General features: G+C 37.5%; 1 protein-coding gene across 4 annotated transcripts in view; it reads left to right on the forward strand.

The window, feature by feature from the left end:
- Positions 1-19,802, forward strand: part of CNOT4 (CCR4-NOT transcription complex subunit 4) — an 80,776-nt gene that overhangs the window by 50,875 nt on the left and 10,099 nt on the right. For 2 of the 4 annotated variants that reach the window (XM_009566040.2, XM_054068557.1), the window contains 5 exons: positions 2,028-2,152; positions 5,856-6,011; positions 8,668-8,725; positions 9,008-9,257; positions 11,138-11,635. In XM_009566040.2, coding sequence (XP_009564335.1) covers positions 2,028-2,152; positions 5,856-6,011; positions 8,668-8,725; positions 9,008-9,257; positions 11,138-11,635 — 1,087 coding nt within the window. The remainder of the gene's footprint in view (positions 1-2,027; positions 2,153-5,855; positions 6,012-8,667; positions 8,726-9,007; positions 9,258-11,137; positions 11,636-19,802) is intronic. The other 2 variants (XM_009566055.2, XM_009566069.2) reach the window with 1 other exon arrangement.

The following is a 19,802-nucleotide window of genomic DNA, read 5'->3' on the forward strand; positions in this document are numbered from 1 at the left end:
TGGACGTTCTAGGTTCAGTAGTTGTTAATAGAGCCAAACATTGTCATAAACTGAAAAGAACTGGTAGAACTATAGGAGGTCTCTGAGAGTGAAGTTGAGACTTTAGGTAAGGTAGATTGGAGATGCTAAGTTTGACTTCTGGGTTGCTTATTATAAATCAGGTACAGTTACTGCAAGCTCCTGTGTAAGATCTTGTTTAATCTTGTTTTTTTTCTCCCATTTATGTGGCAGGTAAGTGAGCTTAGGACTGACCTGATGTTCCTGGCCATAACATTCAGTGTTTTGCCACTGAAGTCTTAAGCAAGATGAGCTATCCAGGGAGGACTCTTTTTTACTCAGCTGCTTAATGTTTGCGGTGCAGATCTGTGCATCTGAGCTAGTTGCTTATCTTCTGTTTATAGCAGGTGGAGAAATACCGCACTCTGGAAAAGCTGCTTTCTCATAAAGTTTGAATTTAGGCAAACCATGCTCTAGAACCACACTTTTTTCTACTGTAGGTGGTAGCTTGGTTGTAGAAACTTGGGAAGTAGGATAAGATGATGAATACAGCAGTGTCCTTTTTTTGAAGGTTCTATAGGTTAACTGTGTAGAGAAGGACACATTCAGAATCTACCAGTAATGGAAAACTGGAAAATTAAGTAGCAAAAAAATGGAGATACTTATAGTAATTGACTAGAAGTATTCAAGTGGAATATACAGTTGCCCTTCTGAAGGAGCCCATAAGGAATTCAGTTTCTCAGCAATACTGTTTGTGTTTTTTTAATTTTATCAAATATTCCTGCTTAGTTGCTCGTTGTTTGTTTTTTTTTTTTAAAGTGAGTAATAGGGGGTTTTTTAGGTTGTAATATCTTTCTAAGAGGATGTCCACATTGCCTATGCACCTGATCCATTCCTGTGCCAACACAACATGTACAAAGGGAATTAAGTAATGTACAAGTGTAAACTTCTTGGTGTATAGCTAGTGTGCGAACTTTTAAATTCATACTGGAGATGTGATTGGATAATAATGTGTACCAGATTTAAGATTCGGAAGGCCTGACCATAAATCTTGGCACTTACTTCCTTTGCTAAAGGGCATCTCTTTATCTGGAAACTCTAGATAAAAGCTATTGACAACTTCAATTTTACTGTTCTGTTTTGCATCTTGATTCAACTCATTACAATACTTTTAACTTGCAAATAGTAATTTTTAGGTTGGAGTGATATAACAACCTACAAAAAAATATGGATGCTTATCTTGAATTTGATTCATATGTCACTTTAATTGTTGGGGAAGTGGTGAATCTTGCTGGTTTTGCTTAAAATGTTTATCCACAGAATGCTATAGATAAGCTAGACTGAAAAATACTCTTTTCCTTCACTTGCCAGATAAAATATTCTGGAGTTGGATTGGATGGCCTCAATTTCTGAAATCAAGAAATTGTTCTCAGTTAGTTAATTCAATTAGTTAAAATATTTCAAATTTTCTATTATTAGAAAGAATGCTTTATCAGTTTTTGCTCAGAATATACTTCTTGTTACGTGATTGTTAGCACTTAGACCAGCTCAGCTGTTTTTATTAAACCTATATAAAATTACTTCAATTTGGAAACTTTTGGTTTAAAAGAGAAGCTCTTAGCTCCTTCACAGCTTCTGAAAAGCTGAAGTATTGCTGATACATCAAATGCAGACTGCTTTGGAGATTCAGCTGTTTGTGGTTTAGAAGGTATGTTGTGAAGCTCTTGATTAGAACTGAAGAGCAAGTTCTCTTAAGTTCATAATTATCATTCTGCTTTAGACATCTCAAAAATGGTGAATACATCCAAGTGATTTCTAGGCAAGCTTCAGATTTGTTGAGGTCACATCAGTGATAAGACTGAGAAGCACTGTTTTGAGTTTGTTGGGAGTGACCTCTTAAGTTGTTACAGCTCATTTACTAAGCTTTGGCGTGTACCTATGTACATTTATATACAGAAAATATTTTTTCATATATATATACACACACATATAAAACCAGTATTCATTCATTGTGAGTTCTTTTTCTTTAGGCGGGTAAGCACCAAGAATATGAACAGAAACTACTGCAAGAATTATACAAACTAAACCCCAACTTTCTCCAGTTATCTACGGGTACAGTTGACAAGAACAAGAACAAAGTGACAGCACTGCAGAGGTATGATGCATGAGTACTGATGCTGGACTGCCTGGCTACGCTTGCTTTCTGGTTAATCTCAAAATAAAAATTCTTATTGCATCCCCTAAGCAACTTGTTATTTTTAGTGATTATTACATGATAAACTGTTTTCTCTCTGCAAACATTTCACCACTTTGTTCTAATACAAAGTGAGTGTGAGTCTTACTTGCTAAAGAAATATTTTCCTGTTTTAAGCATTTGGTTCAGTAGTTCAACATGAGACAATATTGTGTTTTATATTTGTGTAAACACGTTGCAATATTTATTAAAGACTAGATGTTAGCTTTCTTGGTATGGTGTCATGATGAATGCAGTCTGTACTATCACAACCAAGGCGCCTTATAGTCTTGCTGTGTGTGTTTTCCTGTGTTTTTTACGTTGTGATTTATAGTGCGATCCTAATGTTATGTGTAAGGACCTTGAAAACTGAAAGGAAAATCAGTTTATTTCTTCTGTGTGAGTAAGAAAGCACAAGATGTGAACAAAAGTTTTCTTGCTTTTATCTAATAAACTTAAATGATATATTTTCCCTATGTTGTAATTGCAGATAATTACTTACTACTGCTTGTTAAAATAATGTTCTGTTGAAGTAGTTCAGTAATTTATGAAAAGGTTTCTGTCCATGTGAGTACAGAGTCATACAAAGATAAATGAAAGCCTAGGATCATCAGTCCTTATCAAAATTATTCAATTAAATGCCAATGTAAGATAAAGAACTGAAAGCTGTTAACAATTTCCTGCACTCCTTTTTGTAGGAATTAAGTAATGAGATGAGTACTGTGGAATGTGAGTTTGATTGCACTGTATGCACCTTGACCTTGTAGTGAGGGTTTGTGTTGTGGGCTAGTTCATCCACTTCTGAATTTTTTAGATAATTGCCACTGGCAGCATCACTGCACAACAGTTTGAACAAGAGAGTAATGTGTCTAAAATATTGTTATTGGAGGTTGAATAAGCAGAATATAATTCTGTGAACTGGTGTACTGAAAAAATTTTCTTTAACTTGTGGAGGAAGTGTCAACGTCGGCTTTAACAACAAGTGGTCAAGATCTCCAGGTGCAGCTTTTCTTAAGGATTGTGCCACTTCTTATTTCTTAGGTGCTGGTTCAGTATTGACTTGGAAGGAAGAGTGCAGCGAGTAAAATAAATACACCACTTCCTGCATTTTGGGTATTGGTTATTTTATATTCAGAGTCTGAACTAATCTTAATTTGAAACCTAATTAGATTCTGACAAAACAAATGATACCAGTGAGCAACGAATGCCCTGGATGAAAATGCAGCAAGCTTTTAAATCTTCAGAAAGCATCTATGAATTGGAGCTTGGCCAGTCTATGGTGCTAACATTTTTGCGCTTATGGAAAAAGTGGCATGTTACTCTAAAGGCAAGGTCTGGAGTTAATTTCTCTTGTTAGCTGAAAAACATCATCATGACACAGACACACTTCTTTGCGGAAGGCAAGGCACCACCTTTTGGGTCACAAAGTGAATATCTTTTTGCAGCTGGGATTTTGAACTGTTCCTTCAAGTCCTGTTTCATCAGTATGAACTGTAGCTTATGAGCCACTGGATGCGTGTTGTTCTCCTTGATAGCTTTCTACCCAATTGAATTCTTGTTTTTGTCTGATTCATTGATACAGTATTAATATTTGGCAGGTTGTGAGCACCTCTGGCAAATTTGTGGTTGTTCTTGTATTTCTGGAGTGTGGGATTTCTGTTTCACTCTGGAATTGAGCAGAAGTTGAGTTCTAAATAGTAGCTTTTTATTATAAATATCCAATAGTAGAGAACAATTTCTTAAAATCTGCGTGAATGCTTTTTCACAATTGTGTTCTAATTGACAAGGTCCTACTTACAGACCTTTCTTCAGGCTGCTGAAGGCAAATGTTAAAACTCCCTAGTGTTACTTAGTGTGTATGGGTACTCATCTCTTGCTGTATCTCTTGATAGTCATGTTGACTGAGCTCTCTTAAAAACAGAGGTATTTTCCACCTTTAACACAGATGAAGCTCTTTTGGTTTTTGGGTTTTTTTCCCTTTCTGCTGGCTCTTTCCTAAGAACTGAAATTAATGATTCTTTTTTTTATGCTACAAGTGGAAACGCTTGTTAAGCACTTGCTGGTCTTTTAGGGAACAGCCTTTTAGAGGCACAAAGCTTTAAACTTGTCTAGAACAAAAAACCTCACATGCACAAAATACCACCCCAAAACATAAAACACTGTCTCTCTCTTTGTCTCCCCTCCTTGGATGCAAACCTGACTTTTAATTGACATTTTAAATCTAGTTTTAGCCTAGAGATGGCTTTGTACTTTGGCAGACATAAATTTTAATTTTTAAAATAAAACAGTTAATGAACTGACAGTCTTGTAATATCTAGATTACTGCTTTTTTTTTTTTTTTTAAGGGTGAGAATAAATGACTGGCATTGTGCTGATGATGTCTCTTCATTCTTTGATGTTCAATATCGGATCAATTCACTATCTCTTAATTTATTTCAAATGTGTACAAAGCAACGATGAGATCCGTAGATCAGGTCAAGTCTCTCATCTGTGTACATACTGTATGAACAAGAATGGAGGTAGAATAGCAAGTCTTACAATGCTAACTAAAAGGGTACCTTGTAACACCAATTCTATCTGAATAGAGTAGGAAACACTTCTGTTGCTGTAGCAGCTGTAAGAATTTCCAGATTCCAACTGTGAACGTATTAAACTGACCTAGAGATGTGAGAAAATGTTGGGCCGTGTAATAAAAACATATGAATGAAAGGGAGCATCAAGTGGAAGATACGTATTTTAAAAAATTTTTTTTGAAAGCTTCTTCCTTATGAAGACAGCACTTGGATGTTAAAAACATAATTTTAGCAAATGAAAAGCTCAAGTTGATATTGAACTGGAGAAAGAAAATGCAAATCTTACTATGTAAGGTGGTGGGGTTAGAAAATGACACTACATGTGAATGCATGCAGTTAGATGATACTCCAGCTAGCTTTGGTTTGTAGAAAGTGTTACTGTTTTCAGCAGAAACTTGGGCTCTAAGTCCTCTTTAACTTCTTTCAGGTCTAATGTTCACTCTGAAGTGAAATTCAGTGTTACTTTATAAAAGGGAAGCAATTATGACTTTGAATTAGAATTGAGGGGAGCAGTAACTTGAATGAACAGTGTGTCAGTCTGACTGGTCTTATGATCTGTTAAAGCTGTGGACTTTTGTGTAGGCATAAAACATGGACTGCATTTGTTAGGGCCAGGCTTGATAGAACCTGGAATATGAAACATTTATTTTCTAAACAAATCATGATTTACAGAAGTTACAGTTACTTATGGGATAAACCCAATAATTTTAAATATGTGTGTAGGTCTGGATATCTGAGGCTGTTGAAGGATTTTTACTTTTTTTTTCCTCCTTCCCCAAACAGGCAAGTTTGGAATTCAGCATTAGCAGAGCAGCAATCTAGTCAGTGAAGAAAACAAGAGTTCCCCTCAGTTTTCTCTTGCCTCTCCCTACCCCACTAATTCTTTTTTTTAAGCCATCACCGTTTAAAATCTGAGAAATAAGATCCAGATAAATCTGTTCTTGTCTGGCACAAGGATTCATTCTCCCAGTGCTTATAGTTTTTTAGAAACACTTTCCTCATAACTTGAACTTTTTTCTTTTTTTTTTTTCTCCACTCTTGCCTTTTTCCAGACCCAACAGTAATAACAAAGATGCCTGGCCATCATTACAGAGTTCAAGTAAATCAGCCAACGGTTTAACAATGGAACACAGGAAAACGCCTCCTATATTAGAAAATGGCACAGACCCAGAACACATGACTCCAGATGGTGCAAACTCAGATTTCGGGTAATTGTGCTGTCTTTTATACTTCAGATAGCTTTCTTTCTCTCTCACTGATTGGTGTGGAGGGAATGATTCTCCAGTCTCTCTCTGGCTGGATTCAGATCCTGACCAGGTGATAAAAAGCTGGGCTTAGCATAGCCCATGTCAAAAAGACCGATTGGCAGATTGCACAGGAGAACCCTAATGTGAAGTTGAGTGATGGTACAGGTAAGGGCTGAGGGGAACTGAATAACTGGGGGATCAACAGTTTACATAGCAGCATGGTCCCAGCCAGGGCTGAGCCCTTCATTTCTATACAGAAGCTTCCACAAAAGTTACACGATAGTTGCTGTACATCAGGAGGCTCATCACTCAAAAGCTTCAACAGAAGGAAACTAAATGTCAGGGCTGAATATCTGTCATCTCTTTACAGTGTTGTGTTCCAGAAACACAACTGCAGAGGTAAGGGTTCCCTAATTACCACTCAGTAACAGGAACAACAGGGTGATTCATCTGAGGCTTTTTTTGTGCAGAGGAAGCAATTAATCTGCTTGCAATAGCTTCCTTATTCCTAACCAACTATTTTTTCTTCCTTTGGTGCCCTCCTTGAATAGAACTGGTGTCCTCTTCCATCATAAGCATCACTTGCTGTTTCAATGGCAGTCTGTAGTCATGCTGCTTTTTTTTAAAGACCCCCTTAGGTAATATCAGGTGGTCTCATTCAGAGGTTGGATGGAAAAATAACAGGGTATACCCTAATTTCAAGAAGTGGTGTTGCCCAACAAGTAGCTGATCTTCATTTTAAATCAATATTGAACCAATGCATTATCATTGTGAGTGCTTTTGAAAGTGCTGCCTTCTTGTTAGGCTTAATAGTAGTCCTGTTGAGATCAGAGATCCTGTGATTGCATCTCAGTAGTGACATGAAGCTTCTTTTTTATCTTTTCTGAAAAGAATGCTCTAAATATAGGTAAACATATTGCAGCCAATGCATAGTGAATCTTGTTCATTCCTGGGGGCTGGAAGACTGTCATACAATTAAAGACTCCTTAGGCAGGTTCAAGTATAATAAACATTTTCCGCACTTCAGTTGTCATTAGAAGTTGTCTTGCACATAGCTTTTTAAACTGCAGCATTGTGACTTTTTGTCAGTAGCTTTGGGAAGAGAATTTGGCTGAAATATCATCTTTTCAGTCCGAATGACAGCATAGTGAAGAGTCCACAGCGAACTTTTATGCTATAGGTGTTCAGAAATTAGTAACACAAGGCAGTTTGTTCCAAATGGAAGAACTTTATTCTGCTGTTGGACCACTGAGTTGCAAGTGTTTGTGAATCTTCACTGAAGTAATGCTTATTTGCAAATCTATTTCTCAGATTTTTCTTTTATAGTCACAAATACTTCAGCTTCTGTTATCTTTGAGATACCAACTCAGTCAATTTTCTTTTGCACAAAAATTGTTTTTATTGATGGATTACTCTTACATAGCTTCTTCAGAATGGAAAAGAATTAGTTCTGCTTGGTTTTGTCTGTAGTTTTTCTGGACAACAAATATGGTGGGGAGGCAATCTTATCTTATGAATTTTTGGTCAACAATATCTGGGTCTGTGCAATATTTAAACTTCGCAGTAGCAAGAGGTGGTTGAAAACAAGATGTAGCTGGAATATGAAGTCTGCACCCAGTTAGTCATTTATATATATTTGTCTTGTGCTAACAGATCATGCCTGTAACTTGCTGTGTACCATGTTCTGGCCTCTTAATAGAGCTGCAATTCATGTTCTTACTTCTAGTCCTTATTGCTAGGGCCAATGTTTTGGGCTGTGCAGCCTGATGCTTATGCATCTTCTCTTATAGGTAGATAAAAATGAAAGTACTTTGAAGATGTGAAACATATTTTAATCTGTACTTGAACTAATACTGATTCTATTAGTATGGTATTTAGCATAATTAAGGCTGCTCACAGATACCTGTCGAATCTTGAATCCTGAGGTGTGCTGTTTCAGTTGAGTCATCTTAATTCCCAATAAATAGCTTTCTGAGGTGGTTTTCTGCTGTTTTTTATCCTTTATTCTCTGTTGGCAGTTTTTTATGCTGTGTCTTTTCTTGCGTATTTTCCCTTCAGTCATCTAAAAACTCAGTTTTCTCACCTTGGAACTAATTTATGCTAGTTCAAGCTTGAAGGCTGGGGGTAAGCTTAACTTGCCACCCAGAATAAATAGTTAATTTAATCTCTTATCTCTCCCCACACTTATTTAGGACTTGTATGTTAAGTGACAACTTAAGTATTTGGAAAACAAATCTGTTCCAGAGTTTCTCTCCAGTAGTAGAATAGGTGGAACTGACTACAAACAGAATACTGCCATATTACAAGAGTCCTGTTTTTTGAAGGGCGTAGTGACTGTGAATATGTTTAAAACTTCCGTTTTGTTCCCTAACAGGGCAGTCACCAAGCAGAGTGAAGAGTGGTGGGAAGTAGTATTACAGTATGTGGCAAATGCTTTGAATGATTATAACTTAAATAGTCTCGTAAACAATAAGCAGACTTTTTTCCTCCTTAATTCCTCCTAATTCATTTTGCTTTGTCTTTATTTCAAGGCTTTTCTACCACTCCGAAAGTAACTGTTGATTTTCAAGTTAAATGCTGGAGTGTCTAATTCTCTTTTCTCTTCTGACTTCTGCAGCCCTATCGACAAACCTTCAGATTCCCTCAGTATAGGAAATGGTGACAGCTCCCAGCAGGTAAGACATAAAGATAAATGCTGTGAATGTAAGAATTGAATTCAAGAGCTTGGTGCAACTTGGAGTTGGAGAAGCAAGTACTTTCTGAAGTCTATCAATTTTAAACAAAACCGAAAATTGCTATTGCTAAGTTGATTTTTATATTTGATCTTGTACTGAGCTATATTTTAACTAACTTAATGGCAGCCCAAAGTTTTGAGGAAGTTTTTCCCCTGTATTAGTGAAGAATATTTTATACATAATACTTTGTCCTAATTGTTTCTCTTCTTCTCTTTACTATAGATAACAAACAGTGACACGCCTTCACCACCTCCTGGTTTAACAAAACCGAATCCAGTTATACCCATCAGTTCATCTAATCACAGTGCACGGTCTCCTTTTGAAGGGGCTGTAACAGAATCACAGTCACTCTTCTCTGACAACTTTCGGCACCCTAACCCCATCCCTAGTGGGCTTCCTCCATTCCCCAGCTCTCCACAGACTTCAAATGACTGGCCCACAGCACCAGAACCACAGAGCCTCTTCACATCAGGTATGCACACAGGTGACATGGCTGGGCATTGCTTCCACGTGCAACCAATGTCTGAAACTGTGTAGAACCAAAAGCTCTAGGACTTGCTCATACTGGTTTTTTTCCCCCTTCATGAATGATTAAAGTTCGTCACTTATCTATGAATTAATTGCACTGACATAAGAGTTTTGTCTAAAAGAAACTTTACAAGTTTTCTCGCTGCAAGGCTAAATTATCAGAATTCATGATTTAGTTTTTTTAGCCACATGCCCATCTGAATAATAGGATGACGTATATGCCTAATATTCAAGGTTACAGATTTTTCTTGAGGACTGGGAGAAGATGTAGTTTCAGTAGATGTTGATATAATAATTTGTTGTAATCTTAATTCTAACATCAGAAGCTGTGCAGTGGAATTCAAAATTTTCTTTAGTGTCCTGTATAGTTACCTGAAGGCGCCTAATTTTTGTGAAGAGAGATAGTATACATTCAGAAAAGACAAAGATACGATTTATTGCATCAGCTGAACAATACCTGTGTTTTTCAGGTACTTTCTATGAAATACCGTTTCATTTGAATTAAATGTAGTTTTAAGTGTATTTACATAGTCTTGGGAATGGTTAACAGCGTTTAAGAGCTTGCATTTTATAAATCTGAGGGAGGTGTTAGGAAATTAAATGAAACAATATCAGTAATAAATGTAATGTAAATGGTACTTCAGGATACACTTGGTTTACTAAATGATTAGTCTTCTTTTGATGTTTATCTCTTTTGGATGTCATCCTGTTTGTAAGCAGTATTTATTACCAAGGAAATTACTTGCTACTACATGTACCAATTTTGTGAGGATTAAGTAGCAGTGAGAGACAATTTCCAGGTAGCAGGGATCTTGTTAGTTTCATAATTTATAGCCACCATGAATTTTATATTTAATCAAGAATACAAAGAATAAGTTTTTGGCTATCTGATAGCTATTTTTATCTATTGTCAAGGATTTTAGAGTGAAGATGCAGGTGTAGACACTGAACTCAATTTTAGCTCCCTAAAGCAGCAGACCAGGTTCCCTACCAGCAGAGGGAGTTAACGTTGTGATACTACTGTGTAGTCATCTGCTTGCATTACCACAGCTTTGAGGAAAAATACTGTGAACCTAGACTCCTCTTTCACTGAACCTGAATAAGGTTCATCATCATAACAAAATGAAATGCTAGCTGAAAATGCAGGCAAGTTCTGATGACCTTTCCTGCAACATGGCCTCAAAATAGTTAACCATGTCTTGTAATACAGCTCCTTATTTCTTTTTGTTTTGTCAAGGTGTCTGCTGGATTTGGCTTGTTTTTCTTCATAATGGTAGTCAGTTAGGGTGTACAGGGTGGGGAGGGGACTTGTTTGGGTTTTTTAATCACTGGTCAGAGGTTCATCCTCTCAGGGGAACATTCCCCCCCCCCTCCCCCCCTTTCTTGTACAGCAGAGCTGAAGCACAGCATTAATGCTGAAAGCAAAATATGGTACTGAATAACAGCCTTACTTAAACTATGCTTGATCACACGTCCATCCAGCAATATAGGTGTGAAGAAGGCTCGAAGCAAGTATTTATTGGTCTCATTCTGCTGGGTGCTATTACTGAAAATGCTGTTTGGCAAGACTTTTCAGTAGTTCAGGAACAGAGCAGTTCTGCAGTAAAAATACTGTTCTACCACTTCACCTTAAGTAGAAACTTATGACAGTTTGATCTGAAAATGTTACTCTAAGCTGTTGAATAAGATATCTTTTAGGAATGTATAAGGAAGTATTATATGCAAGATAACTGGCAGCATATTCAGATATGCTGAGGGTGAAATTTTTGTGTGTATAAATACTTACTAATTCTTTTTCTAAATCCTGTTCCTCCTTTCCAACAGAAACTATACCAGTATCCTCCTCCACAGACTGGCAAGCGGCTTTTGGGTTTGGTTCCTCTAAACAGCAAGAGGACGACTTAGGGTTTGACCCCTTTGATATCACCCGTAAAGCCTTAGCAGACCTGATTGAGAAGGAACTGTCAGTCCAAGACCAACCTTCCCTCTCGCCCACATCTCTTCAGAACCCTACCCCACACACTACAACTGCCAAAGGGCCAGGCTCTGGATTCCTGCATCCTGCTGCACCCACAAATGCCAACTCTCTCAGTAGCACCTTTCCAGTCATGCCACAGAGGTTCCCACAGTTTCAACAGCATCGAGCCGTTTACAACTCCTTCAGTTTTCCAGGCCAAGCAGCTCGCTATCCTTGGATGGCCTTCCCACGCAATAGCATCATGCACTTGAACCACACAGCAAATCCCACCTCAAATAGTAATTTCTTGGACTTGAATCTCCCACCACAACACAGCACAGGTCTGGGAGGGATCCCTATATCAGGTAGGTGAATCGGGACGCCCGTGAATATGACTTAATTCATGCTTTCAGCTTCTCTGAGCTAGGACAGAAAAGAGAATAGCCAGCTACGAGTGGTAGAGCAGTATCTGCTAGGTTTATGAACAGAGGGAGGAATATTGTTTTAAATAGGCCCTTCCTATTTTTTAAAAAAACTATGTCAATGTTTAGCCTTATAATAGAGCTTTATAAGGAAGGTGGAGTATTTTGTGCCCGCTTAATTTTATGCCAAAGCAGATTGGTATTTTAATTCTTCAGTCTTGCCAGATTTGGTTTCCTTAAGAGTAGGCTATGGAAGCACATTGTGACTTCCATGTTGATGTGCAGGTGCTGACCAGAACTCTTAAAATTGTGCGAAAATTTGTAATGATGGTAATGGGTGCCAGATGGCTTGGCCAGGTTGTTCCCTCTTGTGCGTAACCGAACGGCTGCACAAAAAACATTCAGTGCTGTTCATTTCTGTACTTCACATGGCCTTAATTGAATGGATGTTTGCAATGTGTGTAAGAGCATTTGTCCTGATTGTGAGGGTTGTGGTGTTGGAGGAAAATAGATGTGCAGTCAGGCCAGTTCAGGCTGCCCTGAATGGATTGACAGGCTCTTGCAGCAAACATTACAACCAAGGAGCTAATTGTAACAATAATTGTCTTGATTAAAAATCTACTTCTGGTATTTGAAATCATTCCATGCTTCTGATTCAGCTTGGCCCAAGCAGGCCCTCTTTTCCTAACGGGGGGGGGGAAGTGTTAAATGTAAAATGAACTGCAGGGTGAAACTGTAAGCTCTTTGTAGCCCTGAAATGAAGAAAACTGCTGCTTGAGATGTTGCCAGTGATAGGTTTTGAGAAGTACTAGCTATACTATAAGAAAACGACCTAGAAAAAGTCACCCTCTTTCATGCTGTAGTACAAGAGGTAATTTTGGCTCTTATTTCCCTGTGCTCTAGCCTCGTTGAAGGCTTGTTAAACCTACAATACTGTTGTTAGGGTCCTTAGGCCAATTGATAGTATAAACACTTGCTCCAGACCACAAATGCAAGTAGTTTGAAACTCTTTATACTGGCAGTGACAAAGTATTAGTCTAAAAATTACTGATATTGTTATATAGAAGCATTAAAGGTGTGTGGGAAGAAATTATTTTTGACATGGAGTAAAAAATGCAGCGTTGCATTGCAAATTGTTGCTCACTGTCCACTGAACTACCTAGAAATTCCAGGAACATTGCAAGACATCCAGTTTTGAATTTACCATTCAGTTCTAAAACTTGTTCATTCAAGGGGCCAGTAACAAGACTTTCTTTTAAATTGTGGGGGACTTGTTGAAAAAGACCTGTCTCTGATACAGGTTGATTCTAGCTTTGTGAAACGATTCTTTAAATAGCCTTACATCCATTGCCTTAGGCAGTCTGAGAGTGGACCTCTTTCTGTTTATAGACTTGTATAACCTTGGTAAAACTCCTCAAGACCCAGTTTGTGATGTTGATTGATGCACAGCCCATGCCATGTACTTCCCCCATATGTTTTAAGGCAACAGAGTAGATAACTATATCCTTTTTTTTTTTTTTTGCACAACTGCTAGAACAAATTAATCTCAAAATATTTTTGGTATAAACAGAGCTAAAAATGGAAAATAAACATCTGCTGTAGTCTCTATGGAAAGTTTGTCTGAGTGTGCTTTAATCTCCTGTTACAGAAAACATTGTTAGTTGCCTGGTTGACAATTAGATAGCAGCAGCTGCTGCACTGAAAATGCTTCTTAGCTGATCTGTGTTTCAGCTTTGATATGTCTTGACAAAAGAATCATTTGCACAAACAGATTACTCCTGTTTCTTTTCCTGTTGTCAGAAATCAGCTAAAGTCTCAGATAGTTCTGGCTTTGTTTGCTGGGTTATGGATTTGATTTATTTGTCTGGTATTTAGTGCCTAGGGTTTTCTGCAGTGATCTAACTGCTTAAGAGGTAAAAAGAATTTGAAAGTCTGAGGGTGCCCTCATACCTTTTTTTTTGTGTGCTGACTTAATAGTTTCCAGTTTATTGAGTGTTCTGTCTTTTCAAATCCATATCTAGTGCACAGGTCTCTCAAAGAATTCCCGTTTTACTTTTTTTTGAATAATAATTCCTGTGATTTATGCTTGTTTTTAATCTGTCAGTAGCAGGTATATAATTACAGAACCTTCCTAGTTTCGTTTGATTTTCAGATATGGCTGTCTAGTGGGGGAGGAAATTGGTGTACAAGTACAGAGAAATCACGTCAATGTGACTTTATTACAGTGCTTTGTGACAGACTCTAGCTGACCTGCTAGAAAGGCAGTACATATCATAATAGCGGTTTAGCAGTATGAAGAGATTAATTGTAGTATACCTGAGGCTCCTTTTTTTAGCTCTTTTGTTAGTTTGTATTAGGGTGTTTTCAGAAAGTGTCATCAACTCAGCTGTTTCAGAAATAACAGCAAAAGAAACCTAGTGCACATGAAACTTCACGTTTTGTCTTTGCAGTTCAGGGTCTCTGCTAGAAGTTGCTTGCTTCCTAAGGTCTTTGATCACAACTTTTTACAGTATTTTAAATTCCTAGTTTCCTAAAGCAGATGACTGTGGACAAGTAATTTAAAAATAAAAATTTTCAACTTCTCTATTTCATTTATATGAAAACAAGCAGATCTGAGAACTTCTGTAGCTTCATATGAAGTTAGCACACTATTTTCTAGGCTTTCTAAATCCAATTTTAGTTGATTTCACTAAGCGTACTTGTGGTTTTGAATCTTATGTGAAGAAAATGATGTCTTAAACTGCTGCTGCTTCTGCTTTTTAGGTGGGTGTTAGTATTCACGTAACAGTGAAATGGTCATGTGTGTCTCGTTAAATGTCATGTTCTGGAGCTACCTTTTTACCAAAGCGTCAGAGGTGTACTTCATTCATAACCCAACAGCTCAAGGTAGAGCTGTTTTGTGATATGCACCAGATTTAAATGGAGGGACACACATGCTGTGTACTTTTTTTTTTTAATCTCTCATTTAAAAATAATTTCTATGTGGAATTTGATAAGCTGTTTCTCAGAGGAAGTAATATTCATGAAACTCATTCTGCAGTTTCCACTGAAATGACAGGATTGACTTCATAATTTTATTATGCATATACTTGAAATGTATCATATTCATCAGGCATACATTTGTCTCCAAACAATATTTAAATGGACTTTTTGATTGACTGATTTGCAGACTAGCATTTCTTCTCCCTCCACTGTATGATTTTGCAAACTGTAGCAGATGTTACGTATTTTATTAGTAAGGGAAAACTTAGACTTGTTGCTATTCTCTGGAGTAGGATGTATTAGATTTACTGTGTAATTAGAACTGTGTAACTGTGCTTCAGGAGTGAAGTTCAGCGACTTATTCATGGACAGTGTGACTGTTGCTAAAAGCAATCTTCTAGATTGTGTACAGCCTATCCAAAGAATATAGGACAGTGGTTATCATTTGTTCTGCAGATAACACCGAAGGAAAGATCCACTGACAACAATGTGGGTGGGTGCCTTTATTTTTATGTTACTTTAGGGTAACAGAAAGCTCTTTGTGATTTGATCACTTATATGCTATCATCTTTGCTATCCTGCTGCCTGGTGATGTGTCCTAAAAAAATAGGTTAATTATTGGGTCATGGAGTAAATTAGGTCCCAGATTGACAGTGTATTTTGAGACAAATGCTTAGAAAATGAGATTTATGCATATTAATAATGGTAAAAATAGGAATACATAATTTATTGAGTTTACCGAGTGGTTGTTAGTCATTGATTTTATTACAGAGAAAAAGCATAAGAACAAATCCACACAGTCAAAAGCATGACGAAGAAGTTGCAAGTGGTTAGTCTGCCTTTCCCATCAGTTCTGTGCAGGAAGAAGCAACTGACATTTTGAAACACTGACTGTTATTTCATTTCTTAATTTTGTAATTATTCTGAACTTAATTCCAAATGAGGAAAAACTTAATTGTACGATTTTATAAATACAATAATAATAGTTTGAAATTTTAACTCTTCCAAGACTAATGCTACACACATTTTGTTTATATTCTTCCCACATAAATTGAATCTCGTGAGTTGGAAGGGACCCCCAAGGATCATCAAGTCCAACTCCTGACTCCACCCCAGGCAGCCTCAAAATTAAACCATACATCTCAGAGCACTGTCTGAATGCTTCTTGAACACAGACAGGCAATCAATATCTATCATACATACATTAGAATTCTAACATAGAGGAAATAGTCAACTGGACACATGAAGAATTAAACCCTCTTTAGGTTAGGGGTAGAGAAGAAGTCTTACCTGGTGTCCTTGAAAGTAACCACTGTAAAACCCATGAAGTTATTTTAGCCATGAAGCCCATTGACACAGACATCGCAGTAGACTTGTGTCTTCTGTGACTTCTGTTCTTGAGACTTCAAAACATGGGACTTGAATATCCTAAGTCTTTATAGTTGGATAAGACTGACAAATGAAAATTTTGTTCTCAGGACTTATCTGTTTTGAAGATGTGGTTTATCTTTTGAATAGGCACAACTGAATTGATGGGATTATATATATTTCATGATGAGATTGAGACGATGAATAGGTAGACAATTCTGTTAAGTTTGAGTGCCATCCAGCAGTCTTTGTGGTAGTAGCATTGCATTTCTTACCAAGACTCTGATTAGTGTGCACATCTGAGTCTTGCCTGCATTTAGGTTTTTGTGAAGGAATAGCTGGTAGCAGGGAGGGCAAAACAGTGAAGGTTCTAGTAAGAAGATCAACTTGTTCCAATTTATTTTAAGTTCTGAGCTTTTCCGTACTTAAGTTATGGTTTTGCATCTTCTCCTGCTTTACATTTTCAGGCCTTCATGCCCCCTGCTATTGGACTTGTATTAAACATCAAATCTTTTCATACCTAATGCTGCCTTTGTACAATATTTTAGTAAAACAAAGGAAGTTGCCTACATATTGGATGTGATCATGCTGTATAAAAGACTCTTTTTTGACCACAGAGAAGGGTGCGATCAGAATTAGTGTTGACATGCTTTGCCTTTAATACTAAGAGTCCTTGTCTGACGTGGTATTTTCTGAAAACATTATCTCCTTTCCATTTGGGACCTGCATTTCTTATTTGACCACGTCCTTTTGCCTTTGATTCCTCTCTCAAAGTTGTTTCTTAATAGTTGATTCTGTCTCCTGGGCGACTTAAAAGATGTCTTGTTTTGTACAGTCATGGAACAAAAAAACCCTTGAATTTGCAGCCTAGCAGCTGATAATAATTTCGTATGGGGTTTGAGGGGGTTCTGCCTCTGCAACTGTTGTAAAACTTAAAGTTCTCCAGATGCTGTGTACAAAATGCACTTAATCCCATACCCTAGCAACAGTCATTGCGACTTACAGTGCTGCCTCGCATCCCTTTATTTGGATGCAGTGGATGAATTTTGCTACTCTTTTTTTGCTATACTTTTTCCTTTGACTTGACAGTATGTGAAAGGTTTAGCTCCAGTTTTAAGTATTGATGGTCTTAACGGACAGAGATGCATTAGTCCATGAATTTTCTGTCGTAATCCTTTAAAAGAGGACTGCTTGCTCACTTGATGGTCTTCCTTGATATTTGGCTTTCTGACAGCAGCTGGGCACAAAGCATGGCAGCTGAACACTGCCTTTCTGTGCCTCTTGTTAGGTCTGTGGCTGCCTGTGACTTAAGCGTTTCTCTGATCACTTTTAAATACTGGAAATAGAAAATCTGTTGAAATCTTGGCTGATACACTATTAGTTCTAGGTGCTGTGTGTGGTAGCTCCAAAGGCCTGTATCTTTTCACAGTGCGGAGCAGCTCATCTCAGAAATGGATATGTTACACTGATGTTGAGGCCACTCCTTTAACAAAGGCATTAATGACAAGTTCTGTCTGTAAATGACCCTTGGCTGTTTCCAGGGTTGCTTTTACTGACCCCAGTATATAGGCCCTGTGTGTCCCATTTTCCTCAACGCAGATGAGGCTGCTGGTGCAGCCTTTGCCACTGAATACTTTGTTTTCTCGTAAGTCCTTATGCCTAAGGGATGCTGCTTCTTTCCAAGGACTTTCAGGCCTTCACACCCGCCTTCTTTAGGCGATATTTTCTGTCTGTGTATCCTCTGCCCCTGAAATTAGTTCTCCTTTTATTTAACTTCATAACTAATTTTCTGTTTCACTAATGAAGAGGTGAAGTGTTCAGGAGTGTGGAACAAATTCAATTTGTAAATAAACTTTCGGCCTGCTCCCTTCTGTTGCTGTGAAGGTGTTTGTTCTTTTAATGCAGCCAGAGTGGTGCTGCAGTGTTTAAAATAAAGTAAATGGAAGTGGGATATTGAATTCATTTCCAAAGCATTAAATAAATGTCAAGATTGAAGTCACATTGTTTGAAATCCGCTACGGATGTACCTTGTCCTGCCTCTGTTTTTTTTGTCCCTTAACTCTCTTACACTTTCTACATTTACTACTAAGGCTGGCCTGCCTGCTGTAGTGTAATCTTGTCACGATCTCCAAGAGAACTTCATCCACTGCACCTGTCGTTTAAATCCTACTACTTCTCCATCTGTTCTAAAATCTCATCTCTTACACCCACCTTCCCCTCCCAGTGCCTTTTCGGTGCTAATGTTGCAACTGTGGAGTTGTTTCTTGTGATTGTATAGGAGTTTCTATTCCAAATAAAGATTGATAAATAAATATCTGTGCCCTCATCACTGGGAGTTTGGTTTTAAGCTATTACAAATTACTTCGAATCTTTGATTGTAAGATTGTTAGGGATAGCAGTGACAGACAGGCATCCTGGTTTTTTTTTAGTAGTAGAATGCTTATTTTTAAACGTGTAGTTTTATTTCAGAGAAAATATGTGACAAAAAAAGTAAAAAGTATTTTTATTTTAAATAATCCTCTAACTTCTCTTGGCTGCAGTGCATCACGAGGAATGACTAATCTTGTGAACACAGCTACACTTGAAATAAATGCACTGTTGGCTCAAATAAGTGGCCTGAGTGGCTGACCCAATTTGCATTGTGGAGCGTTGGTCCTGACCACCTTTTCTGTAACTGTTCCTCAGAAATGGGGACTTTTCATGTCAGACTTCTCATTTCTGTAGTAGTGTCACCAAATGAGCTTCAGCTGCACTAGCTACATTCTACAGATGGAAGACTGCGGTTCTTGTTTATAGAACAAGAACTTTTCCCTAATAAATTTGTTGAGTGGCTCACCAGCAGTTAGAAATACGTCAGGGTTAATTGTTTGCTACAAATGTGAGAGGAAAAAAAAGCTTATTTCTCAGTGCACTGAATACATGCTGGTCTCAGCCTTGGTCAGAGTTGGTTGGGTAGTCCTGTAATGCAGAGCCTTCATAACGAGTTAGACTCTTGCTAATTGTTGGTATAGGTCTGAAAATAAAATTTTTCTTTGCGAATTCTAGTTATCACATTGACTATGGGGCAAATTCCCTATCTTTTGCTTTTATTTTTTAATAGATTTTCATACCTCCACAAATACACTTACAGGGTTTTCATTTGAGGTCCAAGCAGTTTTTTTTTTTGACAGATGGGTAGAGTAGGATGGTGAGATTGAACCTTGATGCAGGAACTAAGAGTAAGCAGCAGCTATATGTAAGTTGATATGAACTCTTGCTCAGCTGAATGGAATTGCATATATTTCTGAGCTTTTTAATCAAACCATTCTGTATGCAGGAGTCAGATATCTATTTCCTTTGTTTCAATATCTTAACAGTTAATACTTAAGATTATTAAGTGGCGAGAACTGGGTATTTTCTATGAGGCTCTTCTTTGGCTGAGAAGCATCTTGTTAGGTCACACGAAAAAGAAGTTATTTATTGACTTAAGGTGGAAAACTTTAGTATGTTTTCATCTTTGTATGCAGTACAGCATACCCTGACTTGATTGAGGTCCTGCACTTGACCACAATACGTTTTTTGGTAATAAATGATTAAAAAGTCAGACAAAAAATGGTGGGATACTGTGGAACCATCTGATATGAAGTTAGGCATGTTTTTCAAAGCAAGTTAGAAGCTCAATTTGAAATGTACTTATAGCTTAAAATTGAGAGACTGGCTACTATAATTATGTATTAGATTTGGTGTCTTGAGCCACTTTAAGTATGTTAGTCACAAGAGG

The sequence above is a fragment of the Cuculus canorus genome, chromosome 1 (genome assembly GCF_017976375.1).
Source record: "Cuculus canorus isolate bCucCan1 chromosome 1, bCucCan1.pri, whole genome shotgun sequence".
NCBI lineage: Eukaryota > Metazoa > Chordata > Aves > Cuculiformes > Cuculidae > Cuculus > Cuculus canorus.